Source organism: Pongo abelii, chromosome 22, assembly GCF_028885655.2.
Source record: "Pongo abelii isolate AG06213 chromosome 22, NHGRI_mPonAbe1-v2.0_pri, whole genome shotgun sequence".
NCBI lineage: Eukaryota > Metazoa > Chordata > Mammalia > Primates > Hominidae > Pongo > Pongo abelii.
The window spans coordinates 44,651,063-44,671,540 of NC_072007.2; the positions used below are offsets into that span (position 1 = coordinate 44,651,063).

The 20,478-nt window shown below is 43.4% G+C and overlaps 1 protein-coding gene across 2 annotated transcripts in view; it reads left to right on the plus strand.

Moving 5' to 3' along the window:
* KCNE2 (potassium voltage-gated channel subfamily E regulatory subunit 2) overlaps window positions 1-20,478 on the plus strand; it is a 158,355-nt gene that overhangs the window by 134,396 nt on the left and 3,481 nt on the right. For both annotated transcript variants that reach the window (XM_054542473.2, XM_054542472.2), the window contains one exon: window positions 4,223-4,311. In XM_054542473.2, the coding sequence (XP_054398448.1) occupies window positions 4,225-4,311 (87 nt within the window). In that variant the 5' untranslated portion in view covers window positions 4,223-4,224. The remainder of the gene's footprint in view (window positions 1-4,222; window positions 4,312-20,478) is intronic.

Here is a 20,478-nt window from a genome sequence, read left to right on the forward strand (position 1 = left end):
ACAAAATAATCTTTACAACAAACCCCCATGACACAAGTTTATCTATATAACAACCCCTGCACGTGTACCCCCAAACCTAAAATATCAGTTTTTTTTACAAGAAGCTATTACTTTAAATAAATAAATAAATAAATAAATAAATAAATAAGGTTTCTTGCACATTGCCTGGTACTCAGGAGTTGCTCGATAAATGGGAGTAGCTGAGCTGGTAGCAATGGCTGCTGACGTTACTGATGGGCAGGGTGAACCTGGAAGTGCTGGCTGTGGGCTGTAGGTTCAGATTGCACTTGAACTTTGCTGCCGTCAGTAATTTCCTGAGAGTTGATAATGCAGGGTTGCTTGAAGAGTGGACACACATAAGAATCTGAAAGTGCTGCTGGAGCCTGCGCTCTCTAACGGAAGCAGAGCACAAGGTCAGGTTTCCTGGGCAAGACTTTTCCCAGAGGCTCAAAAAAGGACCTAAGTTCCTGCGCAATCTTTGACAAGTTTCCACAGATGTTATGAAGAGGAGACAGTTCTTTCTGAGACTGGGCAAACAGGAAAGGTAGTGAAAAATGCTAATAATTTGTTTTGTTTTGTTTTGTTTTTGAGACGGAGTCTCACTTTGTTGCCCAGGTTGGAGTGCAGTGGCACGATCTCGGCTCATTGCAACCTCTGCCTTTTGGGTTCAAGTGATTCTCCTGCCTCAGCCTCCCCAGTAGCTGGGACTGCAGGTGTGCACCACCACACCTAGCTAATTTTTGTATTTTTAGTAGAGACAGAGTTTCACCATATTGGCCAGGCTGGTCTTGAACTCCTGAGCTCAGGCAATCTGTCCACCTCAGCCTCCCAAAGTGCTGGGATTACAGGTGTCAGCCACCATACCCAGCCTAAATACTAAGAATTTTTAGAGAAGGAATTGATGCTTATAGAATTTTGGTTCCTTTTTCTGTAGAATCAATAGGCTGGACTAGATCATCTTTAAGGCCCCATATAGCTGGTTTGTGTTTTTTTGAGACAGGGTCTTGCTCTGTTGCCCAGGCTGGAGTGTAGTGGTGCAAGCCCAGCTCACTGCAGCCTTGACCTCCTGGGCTCAAGTGATTCTCCCCCTGTCAGCCTCTCGAGTTGCTGGGACCACAGGCATGCGCCACCACACCTGGCTAATTTTTATTTTTATTTGTAGAGTCAGGAGTCTCACTACGTTGCCCAGGCTGGTCTCAAACCTGGGCTCAAGCGATCCTCCCACTTCTGCCTCTTGAAATCCTGGGATTACAGGCGTGAACCACCACCCATGGCTAATTCTAACATTCTTGAATCCTAAGAGTTCATGACCAAGGAATACAAAAAGCACAGCCTTGTTGGTGAGGATTTGGAGCAGCTGGATCTTCATTCATTGCTGGTAGGGATGTAAAATGGTCTAGCAACTCTGAAAACTCATCTGGCAGTTTCTTATAAAATTAATCATGTACCTGCTAAGTAACCTAGAGATTGCCCAAAGAAATGAAAATGTATGTTCACACCAAAACCTGCACATGAACTTTCATAGCATCTCTGTTTGTAATAGCAAAAAGTGGAAATAACTCAGAGGAACGGATATTTAATGGTTAAATATTCATATGATGGAGTACCACTCAGCAATAAAATGAAACTAGCTCTTGATATACACAACTCGGATGGATGTCAAGAGCACTATATAGAGTGAGGAAAAGCTGATCTCAAAAGGTTGCCTACTGTCTGTTCTTATTTCTCTAGCGTTCTCAGAATAACAGATTTATAGAGGGGATACCTGATTAGTGGTTACCATGGCCTAGGGATTAGAGAAAGTGTTCAACTACTAAGGGGTGGCACTATGGAGTTTCTTAAAGTTGATACAGCAATTTTCTTCCTTGGTTGTGGTGGTGGTTTCCCAAATCTATAGATCAGATTAAATTATATCGAGGCTGGGTGTGGTGGCTCACACCTATAATCCCAGCACATTGGGAGGCTGAGGCAAGAGGATCACTTGAGACCAGGAGTTGAGGACCAGCCTGGGCAACCTAGCAAGATCCCATATCTACAAAAAATAACAGTCACAAAAGATTAGCTGGGTGTGGTGGTGTATGTGTGTAGTCCCACCTACTTGGGAGACTGAGGCAGGAGTATTGCTTGAGCCCAGGAGTTTGAGGTTACAGTGAGCCGTGATCATGCCACTGCACTCCAGCATGGGTGACAGAGCAAGACTTTGTCCCCCCACACACAAAAAATTGCATCACTGGGCGTGGTGGCTCACGCCTGTAATCCCAGCACTTTGGGAGGCTGAGGCGGGTGGAGCACCTGAGGTCAGGAGTTTGAGACCAGCCTGACCAATATGGTAAAATTCCATCTCCACTAAAAATACAAAAATTAGCTGGGAGTGGTGGCACACACCTGTAACCTCAGCTACTTGGGAGGCTGAGGCAAGAGAATTGCTTGAACCTGTGAGGCGGAGGTTGCATGATCTGATATCATGCCACTGCACTCCAGCCTGGGCAACAGAGAGAGACTCCATCTCAAAAAAAAAAAATTGCATCAAATTACACACACACACAAATGAGTGCATGTAAAAATGGTGAAATGTGAATATGGTCTGTGGTCTATGTAGCTACAAGGATTGTATCAGCATCAGTTTCCTACTTTTGATATTATACTATAGCTATGTCCCATGCTACTATTGGAAGAAGCTGGGTGAAGGGTACACACAAAATTTTTGCAATTTCCTGTGAATCTATAATTCTTTGAAAAAATAACTTAAAAAGAGAGAAATGTACAAAATGGTTGTATCCTGCATTCTCTAAATTTTGAAAAAAAATGGAAAAAAGAAAAGCAAATTCCAAAGCCTTTCTCTGGGCTGTTGGCAGCCGCTGCAGGCAGCGGAGGGAGTGCCACCTGCCCAGAGCACATGAGGCTGGTTTTCATTGTCACTGCAGAGGTGACACGTCTGGACTTTGACTGCTGCTTATGAACCAGGCATACTCGGCAGCACAGTGGGGACACAGTGTGGCCATTTTGAACACCACAGCCTGAGATTTAGACTTTTCTTTCTCTGGCCCTAACGAAAGGGACCCTGTGGTAAATACCCTGCCTAGTGAGGTTTGAAAGACAGTAAACGAGACTGTGTTTGGCAGGGGTTCTCCAGATGTAGACAGCAGGCTCTCCTGGGCCATGCCCTTTCTGAATACTCAGTCAAGCTGTGCTATCTCTGTGAGGTTGCTAATTGGAAGCAAATTCTGAAAGCTACCCCACTTTGGAATCCCAGAGAGGCCTGGAGATGAGTTTCCTTTAAGACAAGGCAAGGAACCATGGGTTTGTTCTAAATTTTCAAGGACATGGAATCCTTTGAAAAGATTTCTTAAGGGAGCAGGTGCTTGGCTTTGGCGGCCGTCCCCATTGAGTCCAAACCTGAGAGCATCGGGAAAGCGGAGGTGGGACTCCGTGGTGGTGGGGGGTGTTCCCAGGGAGAAGCTGGGGGCGCTTTTCCTGCCCTGAACACTCTCCATCCTGGGCTTCTGTCTTTGAATCAGAAATAAAAGTTCCAGGAAAAACCCACTTCAAAATCTGTCCAAACAAAAGGCTGTGAGAATAAGGAGATGTTGTCAAAAAATATGTCTTTATGGTTTGGATCTGTGTCCCCAACAAATCTCATGTCAAATTGTAATTCCCCAGTGTTGGAGGTGGGGCCTGATGGGAGGTGATTGGATCATGGGGGTAGATTTCTCATGAATGGTTTAGCACCATCATCCCCTTGGAGCTGTTCTTATGATAGTGAGTGAGCTCTTGTGAGATCTGGTTCTTTAAAAGTGTGGCATCACCCCCCGCCCTCTTCCTTTTGCTCTGGTCATGAGAAGTGCTGGCTCCCGCTTTGCCCTCCGCCATGATTGTAAGTTTCCTGAGGCCTCCCCAGAAGCTGAGCAGATGCCAGCATCATGCTTCCTGCACAGTCTGCAGAACCATGAGCCAAAGTTTAAGAGGTTTGGCCTGTTTTCTTTATAAACTACCCAGTCTCAGGTATGTCTTTATAGCAGTGTAAAAATGAACTAATACATACACATCTGTCAGAAAAAGATACACATTTAATAACGATGGAATGTAAACATCAAATATTTTTATTTACAATTAAAAGTTTTTATATAGAACTAAAATAATTTCTATAACACCTGTTTTCACTGTTCTTCAATATTTCTCTTTTAACTTTTCAAAGATTTTCTTTTTAAAATTTTTTTTGTAGAGATGGGGTCTCACTATGTTACCCGGTCTGGTCTTGAACTCCTGGCTTGTGATCCTCCCTCCTTGGCCTCCCAAATGCTGGGATTACAGGTAAGAGCCACCACGCCCAGCCAAGATTTTCTTTTTTTATTGTCTGTATTTAAGATATGCAACAAGATGTTTTGACGTACATATACGGAGTGATTACCACAGACAAGCAAATTAACACATCGTTAACATATTACATCAACCATTAACATCTCCATGTTCTTGTGTGTGTGGAGGGGTGTGTGTGGTAAGAGCACCTAAAACCTACTCTCTTGGCAGATTTCCAGTATACAATGTGTACAATGCTTATAAACATTTTTCTTTATTAAAACAAAACAAAAAACCACCACATATATGGAAAGAGCTGTGCTGGATGCCTTAAGAGGAAGCTTGATGGTTCTAAGCAAAGGCCAAAAAGGGGCTTGGTCTATGGAAAAACTGGAAAGCCGGCAAAGTTTGCTGTGAGAGCCCTTTCTCTGCTCCCATCTGTGCTGATCTGCTTTTTTCCTACAAGAGCCCATTGGCCTTTTATAGTTCCTGGGGAAAATGAAGCCCCCACGGTTCTGCCTCCTTGAGTTCCAGGCCTTCCCCCTCTCCTTCCCATCCAGTTTTAACCCCCACACACCTGTGGCCTGCACGCTGGGGGTTCTTTTCTGTTTGTTTTGATCCTCTTCCTCTTTGAACATCATCTTTGTAAAACAAACCTAATACGGCACTATTTCCCTCCAGATTCATGCTCCAGGAAGAAAGGGTGCTGGAGGCTACAGGGGGCCTTACAACCCACGTGATCTCTGTGTTACATTCATTTTCCACTAACAGAAATCAAAGAACATACCCTGCCATTCGGCCCATGACAGGGGTCTTTGTTAACTTTGGGTCTTGCTAAAGTTGAGTAATGTCAGGGCAAACAGAACACAAGGAAGCTGAGGCGTTCTCTGGCTTTCCGTTGCAAAATAGGCCTGTTGATGCTTGGTGACAAGCTTCTCAATCCCAGAAGCACGAAGCCAGCAAGGCTGGGAAAGCACTTTGGGTGAAGGCTCCATCAGAAGAGAATAAACTTTATCAAAACTTGGTTTGCTCTATCACAGCAGCAGCATTTCAGAAGCATCCTACCAAGTTGCTTGTTTCATTGATACACTAAAGAAACCCCACATGTTTGGAGAGTTCTTGGTGAAGCCTGTTCATTGGAAGTGGTCATGCTTGTGTGTAGCTTAAGAAAATTCCAGTAGTTCCTCAGTCAAATGGTGTAATCCACTCCAGAATCATTGCCATCTCTTCTAATATCTGAACCAGGCATAGGGAAAGTAGAAGCTCAGTGCATAGCTAAATGAAATTACCAGAGATTCTCAATGCTGCCATTTCCAGCTTTTCACAAAACCATTGTGCTTACATTAATAGCATCAAGGAAAGCTTCCTACTCTATGAGCTCCATTAGAAACGTCACGTATTGTTAATGGTTTTGAAAAGGTGAAAAGTTTCTTTTCCAGAATCTTTTTCATTGGAATGATAATCTTAGTACCTTGTAAATAGATGAGGTTGTTGATTTCATCACAGCCAGAATCTAGAACTATCACCATTCTTTTGGGATGCAGTGAGAGCTTTTTTCTGGCCAGGCACAGAATGGGCAATACAGGTAAGGTCCCTGTTGTCATGGAGCTCAAGTTCTGTTAGAGACAGGAAAGAAAAAAGCAATCAACAAAACAGGATAACTTTATAATTCAAAGAAGCCACGCACAGCTGTGAGACTATGCACAGGCACCATTCACACTGTAGACTAAGTGACAGCTGCCCCCAGGTTAAGCCCTGCCCTGCCTGGGCAACAGTACGTGGCATCCCCACACAATTCAGATAATAAAAAGTGCTATCAGGAAAATAAAACAGGGTAGCCGATGGCAGTGTGGGAGTCAGTATTGCAGATTGCATGGGCAAGAAAAAGCCTGTCTGAGGAGGTATCATTTGACGTGAAGAAGGAAGAAGCTGTGCCAAGATTGGGGGAAAAGCATTAGAGGTAGAGAGAGCAGCATATGCAAAGATGCTGAGGCAGTCCGTATAATTGCACCATGAAGAGGTTCCTGTCCTAATCTCTGGAAGCTGTGAATATGTTACCTTATCTGGTAAAATGGACTTTGCAGGTGTGATTATTAAGTTAAGGGTCTTGAGATGAGAAGATGATCTTGGATTATCCAGATGGGACAAATGCAATCACAAGGCTCCTTATAAGAAGCAGGCAGGGGGCTCAGGGAGTGGGAGAAGATGTGATCACAAAAGCAGAGGCTGGGCCGGGTGCAATGGCTCATGCCTGTAATCCCAGCACTTTGGGAGGTTGAGGTGGGCAGATCATTTGAGGTCAGGAATTTGAGACCAGGCTGGCCAACATAGTGAAACCCCATCTCTACTAAAAATATACAAAAATTAGCCTGGCATGTGGCAGGCACCTGTAGTTCCAGCTACTAGGGAGTCTGAGGCAGGAGGATCACTTGAACCCAGGAGGTGGAGGTTGCAGTGAGTCGAGATCGTGCCACTGCACTCCAGCCTGGGTGACAGAATGAGACTCTGGAAAAAAAAAAAAGAAGAAGAAAGAGAAGGAAGGAAGAAAGGAAGGAAGGAAGGAAGGAAGGAAGGAAGGAAAGAAAGAAAAAGAAGGAAGGAAGGAAAGGAGGGAGGGAGGGAGAGAGAAAGAGGAAGAAAGAAAGAAAGGAAAGAAAGAAAGAAGGAAAGAAAGAAAGAAAGAAAGAAAAGGAAAGAAAGAAAGAGAGAAAGAAAAGCAGAGGCTGGAGGGATGCCAGGATGCCAGGGAGAGGGCCAAGAGCCAAAGAATGTGGGTGGCCTCTGGAAGCTGCAAAAGATAAAGAAACGGATTTACACCCCCTCCTCATTTAGTTGATTCTATTTTTATTTGTTTTCTCTTTTGTTCCTTTCTGTTTTTGTTCTAAAGTTTCATTTATTCTACATTTTTAGTTTATTTTGTAGTTCTTTTGCTTTTTGAGTTTAATGAGTTCCTATTATTTTCCTTTTATTTATTTTTATTTTTTAGAGACAGGGTTTCACTCTGTCACCCAGACTGGAGTGCAGTGGCACCATAATAGCTCAGTCTGACCTAGAATTCCTGGGCTCAAGCCTCTTCCCACCTTAGCCTCCTGAGTAGCTAGGACTACAGCTACATTTTTAACTGTTCCCAGATAATTTTAAAAAATTATTTTTTATAGAGATAGAGTCTCACTATGTCACCCAAGCTGTTCTCAAACTCCTGGCCTCAAGTGATCCTCCTGCCTCAGCCTCCCAAAACAGTGGGATTACAGGTATGAGCCACCATGCCCAGCCTCTTTTCCTTTTAATGAATTCATTTACTGTATAAATTTGCCTCTAAGGTTCACATTGTCTGTATCCCAGAAGTTTTCAAATATATGGTGGCAGTTCCTTTGTAATTTAACATCTTATTATTTATGTGTTTTCCTCTTTATCCATATGTTACGTGGTGATGTACTCATTTTTTGGTTTTCAGATATATCAAGGTGTACAGACTATATTTTTGTTGATTTGTAGTTTAACTGCATTGTGGTAATAGAACTCAGTCTGTATAAAGCTGATATTTAAAAATTTGGTGGGACTTCTTTTGTGACCGAGCACATGGTGAGTTTTTAAAACCGTTTTATGGACACTTGTAAAGAATGCACATCATTTATTGGTTAGGTGTGGGTTCTCTCCATCTATTTCATAAAGGTAATTAATTCTATTACTCAAATATTCTATATGGTTACTTTTTAAAAAAATCTATCAGTTTCTGAAACCTAATTCCTACCATTGCGGATGCCTCAATTTCTTATAAATCTGCCTGTTTCACTTCGAATATTTTGACTCTACATACAATCCCATGATTTTACTATCTTCCTCGCAGGCTGTTTCTTTTATCAAATTGTAGTGACATTTAATATCCTATGGATCACCTGAAATTTCAGTTTTTCTTATATTTCTGCATTTTAGCCTTAGCTTGATATGTTTTTTCATCACCTTATTTTCAACTTTTTATTTGTTTTTATTTTAGATGTGCATCTTTATTTTGTATTTTATTTTTTGAGACAGAGTCTTGCTGTTTCACCCAGGCTGGAGTGTAGCAGCATGATCTTGGCTCACTGCAACTTCCACCTCCCAGGTTCAAGTGATTCTTATGCTTCAGCCTCCCAGGTAGCTGGGATTATAGGCATATGCCACCATGCCTGGCTGATTTTTATATTTTTAGTAGAGATGAGGTTTCGTCATGTTGGCCAGGCTGGTCTCGAACTCTTGGGTTCAAGTGATCCACCCGTCTCGGCCTCCCAAAGTGCTGGGATTACAGGTGTGAGCCACCACCCCAGGCCTAGATATTTATCTTTTAAGAAGTGTATAGCTAGATTTTGTTTTGTTATTCAATTTAATAATACTTCTTTTAATAGGTACTTATTTTATTTAAGGATATTGTGATTATAGATATATTCAGATATTATCTTAGTCATTGGGGCAGTTATAGTAAAAGTTATAAACTGGATGACTTATAAATAACAAAAAGTTATTGCTCATAGTTTGGAGGCTGGGAGGTCCAAGATCAAGGCACCGGCAGATGCGGTGTCTGGTGAGGTCTCCCTCTTTGGTTCACAGACGGTGCCTTCTAGCTGTGACCTCACATGGTGGAAAGGGGAAGGCAACCTCCCTGTAGCCTCCTTTAAAAGGGCATTAATCGCATTCACGGGGTCTCCACCCTCTTGGCCTAACCACCTCCCCAAAGCCCTACCTTTTAGTAATATCACATTGGGAGTTAGAATTTCACTATATGAATTTTGGGGGGACACAAACATTTATGCCACAGCAGATATATTTCTACCACCTTATTTGGTGATTTCTGGGTTTTGTTTGTTTATTTGAGACAGAGTCTCGCTCTGTCGGCCAGGCTGGAGTGCAGTGGCACCATCTCGGCTCACTGCAACCTCTGCCTCCCCGGTTCAAGCAATTCTCCTGCCTCAGCCTCCCAAGTAGCTGGGATTACAGACGTGTGCCACCATGCCTGGCTAATTTTTGTATTTTTAGTAGAGACTGGGTTTCACCATTTTGGCCAGGCTGGTCGCGAACTCCTGACTTCAGGTGATCCGCCCGCCTCGGTCTCCCAAAGTGCTGGGATTACAGGCGTGAGCCACCATGTCCGGCTGGGGATTTCTGTTTAAAAGTTTTTGCTTAAAGTGTTTTTCCCACCTAGTTTTTCATTGAATGGGTAAAACATTCTACATTTGCTTTTATTAAAACAAGAAATGAATTTTGCTGCATTTCAATTTATAGATTTTATTTCTGTTTCTCATGATCACCCCACACATTGTTAACATGACAGTGTGTGCCATGTGAGGTCAAAGACTGCTCCACGCTGGGAGAACTCATTCAAGCAAAACAGCAGAGCTGACCCTTAAAATTGATTTCTGGGAAGATAAGTTACTTTTTATTTTATTCATACAATTTAATTTCATTTTAATTCATTTTTAAGGGAACATCACATTTTGTATGAAAAAACAAGATTTTAAAAATATTCTCCTTATGGGAAATAAATATATTTATAATGCAATAAAGTAAAATTGAATGTAAAATTTTGTGGATATGTGTTTATGTGTCTTTTTCTGGAGAGCACTGACTAACCCATGTCAGGTTCTCAGAACTCATGACTTCAAATGCTTAAGAACCACTGGCTCAGATTTGTGTTCTAGCTACCACTGGGGCTGTGCATCACTGGTCCTAGAGGATGTTCTGTGAAAAAAAAGAAGTTTCTACCATCAGATATATTTGGGAAATGCTGCAAAGAATAGGCAGAATAAGGAGAATCCCCAAAATCTCCTTCTGAGGATTTGCCCTGCTCAGATCATATTAAAGACTGAGAAAGCCTACCATAAAGAAACCTCCAACTCAAGTCAAAGTATCCAAATTTAATTTGACCTCAGAACCTTTGTTTCTGGAATCATTTAGCCTCCCACTGAACATGATGGGAAAGAAATGTTGCTCTAGAATATTCTCAATCTTTGCATTATGCCACTTTTCGGGAGGCTGTTTTGTAAAACTGCTTCTACTGAACTCCATTTTAACTTTGCACTTTCAGCCAATTTTGAGGAACTTCATTTTAAAAAAGGCCAACAGCTGTTTTCAACATGACAGAGATGTTTAGGTGACTTGCTCTTCAAGAAAGAGGAAGAGGGCTGGGTGCGGTGGCTCACGACTATAATCCCAGCACTTTGGGCAGCCGAGGCAGATGGATAACTTGAGCCCAGGAGTTTGAGACCAGCCTGGGCAACATGGAAAAACTCACCTCTACAAAAAATAAAAAATAAAAAAACATTAACTGAGCATGATGACACATGCTTATAGTCCCAACTACTCAGGAGGCTGAGGTAGGAGGATCACCAGAGCCCAGGGAGGTCGAGGCTGCAGTGGGCCATGATCACGCCACTGCACTCCAGCCTGCAAGACAAAGCAAGATCCTGTCTCCACAAAAAAAAGAAAGAAAAAGAAAAGAAACAAAGAAAAAGAAAGAATGAAAGAGAAAAAGAAAGAGAAAGAAGGAAAGAAAGAAAGAAAAGAAAAGAAAAGAAAGAAAGAATCAATCCCAGCCAAGGAGTGGGGTGAAGGGAATTCTCAGGATGGTGTTGAAGAGAAAACCCAGAATGCCAGCTCTATGGCATGCTTATGGAACAACCAGTCAGGGATGGAGAAGGAGGATGGAGCCACTGGGGATGTCTCTAGGGAAAAAATGAAAACTGACAAACTATTTGATGAGGCAGACCATGTAGAAAATTGTATTGAGAGCATGTTACCTAGCTCTTGAGGACTATAGGAAGAGGATCAAAGATAGCTAGGCAAAAATGAAAAAAAAAAAAAGCAAAAGAATTATTAACTCCAAGAAAAACAAAAACCTGTATAGATGTAATTGCAGTTCACTACTGAGCTCATCAAATAACAATATTTATATCATCATAACAATGCACACTCTCAAGTTGGATTTAACTCTAAATTGTGATGTAATTATATTGGGAGGGTGTGGAGGGAAGTGGGTGTGGCTGTAGAGGCTAATATCCTCACCTACCCTAACAGGAAATCAGTAGATAGAGAAGCCAGTGTGTCCAATGTAGGATATGTCCTAGCAGGACAGGCATTAACTGATTCGAAGATCTCTGAGGAGAGTATCCAACTTTCTGTATTCCTCATCATGTGTCATGAGCAGTCACGTCCTGTCTAAGGCATCTCGTTAGCCTGGTAGTTTGCACCCACAACAATGCCCTCAGAATAGTACAGGCAGCTTGAAAGGCACACTCCATGACAGTCTCCTACAGCTCTTCTTCTTCTTTATTTTTTTTTTTTTTTTGATAGAATCTCGCTCTGTCACACCGGCTGGAGTGCAGTGGGGTGATCTAGGCTCACTGTAAGCTCCACCTCCTGGGTTCACGCCATTCTCCTGCGTCAGCCTCCCGAGTAGCTGGGACTACAGGCGCCTGCCACCACGCCTGGCTAATTTTTTTGTATTTTTAGGAGAGATGAGGTTTCACTGTGTTAGGCAGGATGGTCTCAAACTCCTGACCTTGTGATCCACCCTCCTCGGCCTCCCAAAGTGCTGAGATTACAGGCGTGAGCCACTGCGCCCAGCCAGCTCTTCCTTTTTGGAAGAATTTTCTTTTCTGTTATTGCTGGATGGCAAGTTGAATAATGATTTTATATCCAAATGCAGACTCAACTCCTTGGGTTTTAAAAACACATGTCATATGTAGGTGAAAGAGCTCTTATAAAGGCATGGGCTGCAATTTGATTTTTTTTTTTTTTTTTTTGAGATGGAGTTTTGCTCTGTCCCCCAGGCTGGAGTGCAGTGGCGTGATCACGGCTCACTGCAACCTCTGCCTCCCGGGTTCAAGCAATTCTCATGCCTTAGCCTCCCAAGTAGCTGGGACTACAGGTGTGTGCCACCACACCTGCCTAATTTTTGTATTTTTAGTAGAAACAGGGTTTCACCATGTCGGCCAGGCTTGTCTTGAACGCCTGACCTCAAGTGATCCGCCAAACTCGGCCTCCCAAAGTGCTGGGATTACAGGCGTGAGCCACCGTGCCCGACCTGCAATTTGATTTTCAAAGAGAACCTTTGCTTTTACATCTCTTGTTTTCTGGGTGTGTACCATTTCACTTGCTTGTTGGGGACGATGTTGAGCAAACCCGTTGAGAGCCTGCTACAGAGATCAAGGAGGCTGCAGCCTGTTAGGAACACTCAGCAACTCTCCCCTTCTATTTTCTTCTCCAGCCTCTAACTGCACAGGGGTCATGTTTGCCTCTGCCTCCATTTCTTCCAGGCCCCATCTCATTCCATGCCTTAGTCCATTCTCACATTGCTATACAGAAATACCTGAGACTGGGTAATTTACAAAGAGGTTTAACTGGCTCAGGGTTCCACAGGCTGTACAGGAAGCATGATGCTGGCATCTGCTCAGTTTCTGGGGAGGCCTCAGGAAACTTACAATCATGGCAAAAGGCAAAGGGGAAGCAGGCACACCTTATGTGGCTGGAGCAGGAGGAAGGAGGGGTGCAGAGAGGTGCTACACACTTTTTTTTATTTTTTATTTTATTTATTTTATTTTATTTTTTTCTTTTCATTATTATTATTATTATTATTATTATACTTTAGGCTCTATGGTACATGTGCGCAACGTGCAGGTAAGTTACATATGTATACATGTGCCATGCTGGTGCGCTGCACCCACCAACTCGTCATCTAGCATTAGGTATATCTCCCAATGCTATCCCTCCCCCATCCCCCCACCCCACAACAGTCCCCGAAGTGTGATGTTCCCCTTCCTGTGTCCATGTGTTCTCATTGTTCAATTCCCACCTATGAGTGAGAATATGCGGTGTTTGGTTTTTTGTTCTTGCGATAGTTTACTGAGAATGATGATTTCCAATTTCATCCATGTCCCTACAAAGGACATGAACTCATCATTTTTTATGGCTGCATAGTATTCCATGGTGTATATGTGCCACATTTTCTTAATCCAGTCTATCATTGTTGGACATTTGGGTTGGTTCCAAGTCTTTGCTATTGTGAATAATGCTGCAATAAACATACGTGTGCATGTGTCTTTATAGCAGCATGATTTATAGTCCTTTGTGGGGTGGCTGGGTCAAATGGAATTTCTAGTTCTAGATCCCTGAGGAATCGCCACACTGACTTCCACAATGGTTGAACTAGTTTACAGTCCCACCAACAGTGTAAAAGTGTTCCTATTTCTCCACATCCTCTCCAGCACCTGTTGTTTCCTGACTTTTTAATGATTGCCATTCTAACTGGTGTGAGATGGTATCTCATTGTGGTTTTGATTTGCATTTCTCTGATGGCCAGTGATGGTGAGCATTTTTTCATGTGTTTTTTGGCTGCATAAACGTCTTCTTTTGAGAAGTGTCTGTTCATGTCCTTCGCCCACTTTTTGATGGGGTTGTTTGTTTTTTTCTTGTAAATTTGTTGGAGTTCATTGTAGATTCTGGATATTAGCCCTTTGTCAGATGAGTAGGTTGCAAACATTTTCTCCCATTTTGTAGGTTGCCTGTTCACTCTGATGGTAGTTTCCTTTGCTGTGCAGAAGCTCTTTAGTTTAATTAGATCCCATTGTGCTACACACTTTTAAACAACCAGATCTCATGAGAACTCTACCAGAAGAACAGCACTAGGGGGATGGTGTTAAACCATTAGAAACCACTCACATAAGCCAATCACCTCCCACCAGGGGCCCCACCTCCAGCACTGGGGATTACAATTCAAATGAGATATGGGTGGGGACACAGATCCAAACTGTCTCCTTCCAGTTTCTCAATCTAGTTTTGTAAATTGTGTAGCGGGATATGGGTAAGAGCTGTCTAAAAATTAACCATTAAGGAGCTACTCTTCACCTGGTGCTAGAACATTCTTTTCATTGGTGAGGTCTGGTCAAGCTCTCCTTTTCACTGGCATGTGTTCTTGCTTATTTCTTATAAAGTAATAGCAAAAGCTAATATGTGCAGGGCACTTACTATCCTACCTCGTGCCAGGTTCTGTGCTAAGTGCTGTATATCTGTGATCACATTTAACTTTTATAACAAGCCAAATGAGCAGGAACTCTTATTATCTGTATCTTACAGACGAAGAATCCAAAGACCAGGGACAGTAAGTAATTTGCTCACCTGGTTTGCCAGCCTCCATGACACATTGCCGTCCAGTTCTGCCTTTAATTACCAAAGTGTAACATGCTGCTTTGATTCTCCTCTCCTTGGCACCAAGAGAATTCAAGAGTGAAGTTAAACCGCAAGGGCTGTTAGAAGATTGGCCTCAGTTCCCTGTTCCTACCAGCAGGTGGCACCGTCTCCTAGCGGAATTCTTACTTGAACGTTTTGCTTCCATTTCTGCAGAGGCATGGTGAACTCAGTTACACCATCAAAGTGTTCCTCCTGGCTGAGTTTGCCTATCTTGTTCAGTGAAGACAACCCATGAGGACAAATGGTGTTGATGAGAAGCTTATGCGGAGTTACAGAGATCCTCGTATTTCTTTAAAATACACCTAATAACGTTAACTCTGCAATAATGTGTAGATCATTTTAAATCTTAGCTATCTTCCTCTTGCCACCCAGTGTGCTTCAAGCCTCGTGGTTCAGAGCACCATTTAAAGTGAAACTCCAATTTTAAAACAAAGTGAATCTTTCTTTTACAAAACCATGAGACAAGTTACAGAGTAATGACCACCCACATGATCTTGAAGTGATTTTGAATGAGTGACAGTAACTTCCATGGCTGCCATTTAAATTGGATTCAAATCCAAATGGCTCCACTTCCATGTCACCGGACCTCTTGTGCCCTGATTCCCTTGGCTAAGTTCATAGTACCTTCTACATCAGGACGTGGCAATGATTACCTGAGGTTAATACAATAAAAGCACATGGTAAGCACTCCTAAATGATGGCCAATATAAAGACTCAGTTCTCCCAATTCCAGGGGTCCCCATCATGATAGAAAAGGATCTTTTGGTAAATAGAGTATGTTTAGCTCTTGCTAGGTCTTTAAATACTTTGCTGGGGGCCAGGCACCATGGCTCACACCTGTAATCCCAGCACCTTAGGAGACTGAGGCTGGAGGATCCTTTGCGGCCAAGAGTTTGAGACCAGCCTGGGCAACAGAGCAAGGCCCTATTTCTACAAAAAAAAAAAAAAAAAAAAAAAATTAGCCAGGCTTTGTACACACTTGTAGTCCCATTACTTGGGAGGTTGAGGCAGGAGGATCCCTCAAGCCCAAGAGTTCAAAGCTGTAGTGAGCTATGATTGCGCCACTGCACTCCAGCCTGGGTGACAGAGTAAGACTCTGTTTCAAAACAACAACAACAACAACAAACAAAAACCTCAAAACCTCTTTGTTGGACTTACTTCCATCTCCTCCATGTAGTACCTTAGTACCCTTGCAGCCCGTTTCTCTTTTACAAGACAACAATGTTGTTATAAACTCATTTGGAAATGGTCCCATGGAGGAGTATTTACCAAAATTTAGCTTATTTAGCGTCTTCAGAACACGGCACTTGCCTGGAATTATACTGACCCCCTCAACCCACACCAACCACCCAGAGATGGCTGTTCTTGGCTCCTCTCCCTGGGGCCCTGTCCTTCCCACGTCGTCGTCTTCTTCTTTCTTCTTCCTTCTTCTTCTTTCTTCTTCCTTCTTCTTCCTCCTCCTCCTCCCCCTCCCCCTCCCCCTCCTCCTTCTTCTTCTTCTTCTTTATTGAGACAGCGTCTCACTCTGTCACCCAGGCTGGAGTGCCGTGGTATGATTTCAGCTTACTGCAACTTCTGCCTTGTGGGTTCAAGTGATTCTCCTGCCTCAGCCTCCAGAGTAGCAGGGACTACAGGTGTGTGCCACCAAACCTGGCTAATTTTTGCATTTTTAAGTAGAGACGGGGTTTCACATGTTGGCAAGGCTGGTCTTGAACTCCTGATCTCAGGTGATCCACCCGCCTCAGCCTCCCAAAGTGCTGGGATTACAGGCGTGAGCCACTGCACCCATCCCTTCCCACGTGTTCTGGCAGGGAATGCTATTGTCCCCCAAGCCTACCCTAAGAGGAAGACTTCTTCTGGGGAGAGATGTTCACTGTGCCCAGGCCCTGCCCTGGCTGGAGCTGGCAGGAAGGGTCCCAGAGCAGGAACTTGTGCCACTCTGCCCAAAGCCAGAGTCCCTGAGGCACACACCCCATCAGGCACCAAGGTGAATTCCAATTGCCAGTTAGTATTTAACTTTCCACATACGATTAGATTAAACATGTGGGTTCATAAAAGTGTAGGATTGCAGACTGCAGTTGCAAGGGCTTAGATGGTCGTAAGGTGAAGGTGCCCAGCAGGCTGAGGCTTGTGTGCAACCCAGAAGAGAGCTCACTAACACCAGCAAGAAGGTTCAGAACAGCCTGGCTTTGGAAAGGAATTTCATCCTGCCCACACACTGCATAGGTAAGTCTTAGCACACATTCTTTATTTTTTGAGGAATTAAGTAACAAAGTTATCTATTTGCCTTTTCCAGAAAATGATAAAAGGAATGATTTTCCTGGTACATGGCCTGGCTCCTCATCCACTCTTCCTTCTTTCCTTCTTGTGTTTTCCTTACTCATTTCTTTGTTAATTGCCTTAGAATGAAAATTTTGAGAGTTTTTTAAATGGAGGATTCATGGTAAATGTAGGTAATCATATTGTTTTCTCTTCTTGATACAAAAATGAAAGACTTTGCTGCCTTTTATAGGCCCAGGTGATGCGAGCGATCTACCATGTTTCAAGAAAAGAAAACTTTGGGGCTGGGCGCGGTGGCTCACGCCTGTAATCCCAGCACTTTGAGAGGCTGAGGTGGGCGGATCACCTGAGGTCAGGAGATCGAGACCAGCCTGGCCAACATAGTGAAACCCCATCTCTACTAAAAATACAAAAAAAAAAAAAAATAGCCTGGCCTGGTGGCTGGCACCTGTAGTCCCAGCTACTCGGGAAGCTGAGGCAGGAGAACGGCATGAACCTGGGAGATGGAGCTTGCAGTGAGCTGAGATTGCACCACTGCACTCCAGCCTGGGTGACAGAGTGAGACTCCATCTGAAAAAAAAAAAAAAAAAAAGAAAAGAAAAAAAAAGAAAGAAAAGAAAACTCTGGACTTTGGGGTCAAATGAGTGTTACTTTCCTAATAGTGTCCTGATTGCCGTTGTCATGAATAACACACGTTCGTGACAGGAATGGCTGGAATTAGGGGATCATTCTGTAGCCTGGAGACAGGGCACAACTAATGACATGTGTAAGCTCAAATCATGGTCTTGATCTTATGTCTTGTACCCATTTGAGCCAACTGGTCACAGCAATGAAAACAGTGAGTTATTGGAATGTGTGACCTCTGCTAGGACAGTCAGTGCTGGACACTGGCTTGGGTGATGTGAGTTCTAGTCCAGGCACTGTGGCCAACTTGAGAGGCCTGTGATCTTGGATAGATGTTTTAAGCCCTCTAGGCTATAGTTATTCCACCTACCAGAGAGCAAACCAGCCTCAATGATCTCCAGGGGCCCAGCCTGTGCTAGGACTCAGCAAGAAGCATTCACTGGAAATGTAGGTCCTCCTAGGTTGATACACATGAATTGCCCATATTTGACCATTTCTAACGTATGTAAATGGCCATTTCATATGATTCCAGAGAACATAAATGATAGTTGTCTTAGCATTACTAAAGTAAATGCCTATTATGATATTCTACTTAGGGGTAGGATAAGTATGTATACCAAATATGGTTTGTTTTGATTTGATTTTTGAGACGAGGTCTCACTGTCACTGCTGAGTGCAGTGGTGTGATCATAGCTTACTGCAGCCTTGACCTCCCAGGTTCAAGCTATCCTCCCACCTCAGCCTCCTGAGTAGCTGGGACTATAGGAGTGTGCCACCACATCCAGCTATTTTTTTATGTTTTGTAGAGGTGGTGTCTCACTATGTTGTCCAGGCTGATCTCGAACTCCTGGATTCAAGCGATCCTCTCACCTCGGCCTCCCGAAGTGCTGGGATTACAGGTGTGAACCACTGTGCCTGGCCTCCAAATATGGTTGATGTCTATCAGTTAAACAGTAATTCTGGGAATAAAAAATTGAAATCAACCCACTTATAATTTGAATGTCTTAGCATAATGTCCTTCAACGAAGCTGCTTTCACACACTGTGATTTGTTTTTTTCCTGTGGTCATGGAGCAGGCATGGGCCACTCGGCCACATCTCATGCATCCGTATTCAAAAGCCAAATCCCTTTTGGATCCTATTTATTTGGCCTGGCCACGGGTCAGCACTTAGATATTTAATCCCCATAGGCCCTTTCATCCCTGTGATTAAGTCTTATCAAAAAGCACCTCCTGACTGCTTAGCAGTGGGGCCTTTGTTCACATTAGAAGGGTTGAACAAATAATGCGCAGTTGGGGCCACTTAGCTCTAAAAGGCTGGTGAACGCTGCCATGCCCGCACCTGGAATCAAACCCAAATGACTCCAGTGGAATTCAGCACTGAAGTCCCTCATCTCAAAGACCTTTTGTGGCAGAGATTCTTGGATGGGCCTTAGGGGGCCCAGGAGTCCCCTGAAATTGAATGCAGAGCTTCCTATGTACATATGTATAATTTCTTGGGGAAAAATAAAGTCACATCATTTTATTTTACTTTTTGAGAGATCTTTAACACCGCCCCTCCCCCACCCCTAATTCCCACACCCCTTAAGAATAAATTAAGAATCACTGTTCTGGTAGTTTCCAATTGAATTCCACAGAGGAACTGTCATTCATTCACACCTTCATTCAACAAATTTTTAGTAAAGATTTGCGACGTACCCATCGCTGTGTAGGGTCCTGGGATTCAGAGATGAGTAAAGCAATCCCTGCCTTCCGGGGGCTCAAGCTCTCCTGTCATCAGGACTCAGTTACTTAATCTCGCTAAACATCCTGAAGGTAGGAGTTTATAGAGTGGTTTTCAGGATCACATAAATAAGCACACAATACATGGGTAATTCAAAAACGAAAACAAGGCCGGGCACGGTGGCTCACGCCTGTAATCCCAGCACTTTGGGAGGCCAAGGTGGGTGGATCACAAGGTCAGGAAATCGACACCATCCTGGCTACCATGGTGAAACGCCGTCTCTACTAAAAATACCAAAAATTAGCCGGGCTTGGTGACGGGCGCCTGTAGACCCAGCTACTCAGGAGGCTGAGGCAGGAGAATGGCGTGAACCTGGGAGGCGGAGCTTGCAGTAAGCCGAGATCGCACCACTGCACTCCAGCCTGGGCAACAGAGACTCCGTCTCAAAAAAAAAAAAAAAAAAAGAAAACAAAGACAAAACTAACATGGTCATTTGCAGAAGGGGCAGAAAAAGGGTCTCTGCCTAGACCTGGGGAGGTCAGGGAAAGTACTATGGATTGGTAACAACCGGCCGGGCTTCCTACAAGAGAAAAAGACTATACTCACAGAGCCAGACCCCATCTCAAAGAAAAAAAAAAAAAAAAAAAGCCTGGCATGGTGGCTCAAACCTGTAATCCCAGCACCTTGGGAGGCTGAGGCAGGGGGATCACTTGAGCCTAGGAGTTTAACAACATAGTGAGACCTCATGACTACTTTTTTATTTTAAAAAAGAGTTAATAAAAAATAAAATGAAAATAAAAGGGTAAAAGAGGCAGTGGCAAAGTCTTGAGTGGATTAAAGCCAGCTCAGCTAACTTTCACAGCAGACTGTGTCATTTTAAAGGGGAAAAAGCACATCTCTGTTACATTGCTTAGGAAATATGCTTGGTATATACCCTGGGGCAATCTTACCTATTTGTTAAGTTTCCTTCCAACCCACTAGCCTGTGTGGCCAGGACAGGGAGAGAAAGATCTTAGAGCTCTCTAAATAATAGAACTTAAAACATCAGACAGAGAAGAGTGTATTATCTTGGTGACGGTAATTCTCAATGGGGAAAATCCTGGGGAGGGATGTTCTGCGGGAGAATGCCTGCAAGTTTATTTGTTTAATAGGTTTGTTTATTCAGCTTATTGAAATTCGTTTCCCAGATGGGGAGATCTGAAACTTCTCTTTTCATGAAGGAAAGAAAAGTCGCATGCTAAAGAGACGGGCACGTCTTTAGAACGGCAGCAGGCAAACCCACTGCTGGGATCCTGGAGCTTTTACTAGTGGCTAGTCACAGGTTTACCTCCTGCCTGTG